At 45.1% G+C, this 4,571-nt stretch overlaps 1 protein-coding gene across 1 annotated transcript in view; it reads right to left on the bottom strand.

Moving 5' to 3' along the window:
• Positions 1–4,571, bottom strand: part of LOC106147019 (isoaspartyl peptidase/L-asparaginase-like) — a gene marked incomplete in the record, with an annotated part of 8,959 nt that overhangs the window by 1,997 nt on the left and 2,391 nt on the right. The window contains 1 exon segment of the mRNA XM_013506512.1: positions 3,461–3,612. Coding sequence (XP_013361966.1) covers positions 3,461–3,612 — 152 coding nt within the window.

Below are 4,571 nucleotides of genomic sequence, written 5' to 3'. Positions count from 1 at the left end.
TGCAGGGCAGGCCTGGCCTGGGGGTGCTGAGGTCCTGCCCCAGGTGTCCCAGCTGCCCATCCACTGAGCCCAAGGGAACCTGCTTTGTGGGCTGTAGGGAGGATGGGGTAAGTTCATTTTTCCTTTGACATTTATCATGAACTTGGAAGTAGAAGGTGGAGTCACTGTGTGCCAATGCCCATCCTGCCACCCCAGCGCCGAGGGAACGGTCCTGCGTGGCGAGTCCCAGCGGGAACGACAGGGACCCAGTCCCTTCTCCCACCGAGCTACATTTGGGCTGCGCCAGAAAACTTCAGGTGGCAAAACATGGAAGAAGAAGAAAGAAAACAGAAGGAGAGAGAGCGGAGCCACACAGCAGGCGAGCAGCGGTGGTTGCGGCTCTGGCCAAGGCCCCCGCGGAAGGGTGGGCTGTCCCCGTGGGCAGCAGACATGCTCAGCCTCATGCAGCCCCAGGGGCCACTGTGTCTGGAGCTGGCTGTGGATAGAGGCAGCAGGAAGGTCAGAAGGCAGCCAGGGTCACGTCACCAAGGACCTCACAAATGTGTTGTCTGAACATCCTGGTCACCCAGGACATCCCTGTCTCACACCTGCTGTCCTGGCTTAGTGCTTCAGGGTGTCCCTTCCCCCTCAGTAGAACAGGAGCTCATAGGATTATGTGAGCTATGAATCAGCACATTGTAAGCTGGTTTTTCAAAATAATCATTCTTAAGATAACAGTATGTAATGTAGCAACCACTGTTAATTCCTATCATTTTGTTTTGAGGTCATTTATTGCTTTTTTTTTTTCCGTATTGTTTTTATTTTGTCTTCACAATTGTTTTGTCAGTTTTTTGGCCTTTAGAATAAAAAAAAATCATTCTTAAATAGAAATCATTCTTGAGTGAATCCAACTTACACATATTTGTCTTAGAGTGGAAATTGTTTGCTAGTCAGGTGCTTAGTGTATATATGAAAGAATCAAAACCATCCCATGTACACTATGAGATTATAGCACTCTGAAACTATAAATCAATGGCAAAAAAGGAAAAAACAAGAGACACTACCCCCAACCCCACAGAAATTTTACAAACACCTGGTCATTAAATTACACACTCCTGAATACTCAATTGATCACAGAAGAAATCAAGGAATAAACCAATTCCTAGAGTCAAATGATAACACCAGTACAAAACAGTCCTAAGAGAGAAGCTCATTGCTATGAATGTTCACATCACAAAAACAGAGCAAATACAAATAAAAACCTAAGGATATACCTCAAAAACCTAGAGAAAACAAAAGGAGTCCAAAACCTGACCTAGTACAAGGAAGGAAAGTATGACAATCAGAGCAGAAATTAATGAAATTGAGATTATAAAAAAGCCATAAAAACAATCAATGAATGTAAAAGCTTGTTTCATGAAAGTATAAACAAAATAGACAAACCCAGGGTAAATGTGGTGGCACATGCTTGTAATACCAGCACCCCAGAGGCTGAGGCAAGAGGATCACTGAGAGGTCAAGGCGACCCAGGTCTACGTAGTAAGTTTGAGGACAGTTTAGGCTACATAGCAAGATCTTGTCTTGAAATAAACAAACAAACAACAACCACAGAAAAAATCCACCAAAAAAGATGCATTTCAATGCAGTTAGAAATGAAAAAGGCAAAAACACAATGGTACCGCTGAAATTGAGACCATTAATAATTATGAAAAACTGTACTATTACAAACTGCACAATCTGGAATGGACAGATTCCTAGACATACGATTTATCAAAACTGAACAAAGATGACATTTAAAACTGACCAATCCAAGAACAGGCAATGAAATTCAGGCAAGAATTAAAAACCTACCACATAAGAAAAGCCCAGGACCTGATAGATTCACCACTAAATTCTACAAGAGCTTCTGGGAGGATACAAAAAAAAAAACTTAAGTACTTAGGAATTAATACAGCTAAGCAAAAAAAAAAACTTAAATACTTAGGAATTAATCCAGCCAAGCAAGTGAAAGACCTCTACAATAAAAACTCTGGTACTCTGAAAAAGGCAATCAAAATGGACACCAAAAACTGGAAAGATGGGCCAGGTGTGGTGGTATATGCCTGCACCCGAGAGGCTGAGACAGGAGGATCACTGTGAGTGTGAGGCCAGCCTAAGCTGCATAGTGAAACCCTGTCTCAAAAAACAAAAACAAAAACAAAAAGGGGAGATGTCCCCTGTTCCTGGATAGGCAGAACCAATACTGTCAAAATGGGCATACTTCCATAACTGATATATAGATTTAATGCAATTCTGATCACAATACCAACAGCATTTCTCATAGTACTAGAGAAAACAATACTAAAATTCATATGGAACAAGGAAAAAACCTACAATAACAAAAGCAACTGGGTAACACACACAGTAGGAGGTATCACAATCCTGGATATCAAGTTGTATTATGAAGTTACAGTGATAAAACAGCATGGTTCTGGCACAAAAACAGGTTGTAGCTCAATGGAAAAGAACAGAGGATGCAGAAACAACTCCAGGCACATTCAGCTATCTATTCCTTGACAAATGGGACAAAAACATGCTCAAGAAAAGAATACCTCTTCAATGAAAGGTGCTGGGGAAGCTGGCTATCTACATGCAGAAGACTGAATCTGGACCCCTATGTCTCACCGTCCACTAAACTAAAATCCAATGGATCAAAAATGTAAACGTTAACCTGCTGGAAGATAAAGTAGATAAAACTCTTGAAGTCACACACACAGGCAAGGACTTTCTGAACAGAATCTCAGTTGCACAAGAATCAAGTTCCATTATATCAAATCAATATGCTGCTGCACAGCAAAGGAAGCAACCACCAGAGTGAAGAGACAACGTAAAGAATGAGCAAAAATGTTTTTGTTAGATATTCCTTGGACAGAGAACTAACATTTAGAATATACTAAGAACTCAAAAGAATTAGATCCCATAAAAAAGACCCAATCCAAAATGGGTAACTGGTATGAGCAGACCCCTCTCAGGAGAAAAAATACAGTCAACAAAAATGTTTACTATCCATGGCAGAAGAGAAAGGCGAGTGTTCCAAAGTGGGGCAGGCTCGTGCCAGGAAGCACAGCAAGGTCTCCTCCTGGTTGCTCTGGGCTCCTCCTGCCTCTGAGTAAATAAGCTAAAGAGCTGAGTCCGGCTATGACCCACAATCCAGGAGAGGAGGAGCACACTTGGAGCCCAGGGGACCCCTTGTGTCTCGGGAAGGTACAGACGGGTGAGGGAGCGGCAGGCACATGATGGCTTCATGCCAGCCAGCAGCCGTCCCCAGAGACCCCAAGTCGGAACAGCGCTGCAGGTCGGCAAAAGAGCAGCAAACCAGGCCCAACTGAGGGCTAAAAGGAGCAGCCGTCGCAGCCCTTGGCTTGAACTGCTTAAAAAATGTGACAATCAGACAGGATTTGCCAGACGCCCCCAAGACCTCTCGGAACCGCGGGCTGCTCACTTGGGACAGTCGGGACTCAGGGCGCCTTTCTCCCGCTTCTCCTTTTCCAGGTGCTTTCTGCTCCTCTCCGTCACCAGCTGCTCCTCAGGAATCTTCTGGACCCCCATGTCTGCTGCAAATTTCGCTGCACCTTGGTCAGTCAGAAAGCAGTGCGGGGTCTAAAAAGAGAGCAAAGGAAAAATGGAGAGTTTTGTAAAATTTTAATTGTTGTTTTGTTTTGAGGCAGGGTGTAAGTTTCCCATGGTGTTGGTGAAATTGTGATCCTCCTGCCTCAGCCTCAAGAGCAGCTGGGATGACAGGAATGTGCCCCTCACTGTGCCTGGTTTGAAAAGTTTCCCATTTTGCTTTGTTCCAACTGTGTGGAAATAACTGCTCGTCTCTGGCACACAGGGTCACAGGTACAAATTCTACTGGCCTGTGTTGCTCCTTTTTCTCCTTGTGCTGGGGATCAGATTAGAGGTCCGTGCACGCAGGGCCCAGCCTGGCCTGCTTTTCTGAAAGCTGCAGAGCCTGGCTCTCTGAGTTCTTCCACTTTCCCAATGTCCCAGCCAACGGAAGAGTGCTGGGGATGTGACTCACACATGACCTTAGGTCGAGAAACCCTAATCCGTGAGTCAGGGGGATTGCAGCTTCCAGCTCAGCCCCAGCAATTCTGGAGTCTCTACTTTTTAAACTTTTTTTGAGACAGGGTCTTGCTATGCAGTTCAGGCTGGCCTTGAACTCACTATGTAGCTCAGGCTTGAAGTCACAGCGATCCTCCTGTCTCTGCCTCCTGAGTGCTGAGATTACATGTTCCAGCAAGCCCGATGCCCGAGTAATTTTGCAAGATCTCACTTCGAAATAAAAAAAAGGTTTGTGGATGTAGTCTACTGCAAAGGTCCTGGTTCAACACCCAGTATTGCAAAAGAAACACAAAGCAAAACCAGAAAACATGACCGACAGGTGCTATGAAACAGTGTGTTCTCTGCGCATGTGCAGTGTCTTGCGCTGGCTGGAGGCCGAGGAAACAGGCAGATGACCAAGTCCCCACGTGTCACGTGATTTCAGGTCAGGGCTCAGTACCCAGTAGAGGCCAGCTCTGGCTGTCTGAGACGCTTCTCAGTGTGCGATC

The sequence above is a fragment of the Chinchilla lanigera genome, unplaced genomic scaffold (genome assembly GCF_000276665.1).
Source record: "Chinchilla lanigera isolate Chin_1 unplaced genomic scaffold, ChiLan1.0 scaffold00110, whole genome shotgun sequence".
Classification (NCBI taxonomy): Eukaryota; Metazoa; Chordata; class Mammalia; order Rodentia; family Chinchillidae; genus Chinchilla; species Chinchilla lanigera.
The sequence above is the reverse complement of the archived record's forward strand: the minus strand, read 5'-3'. Positions and strand labels throughout refer to the sequence as shown.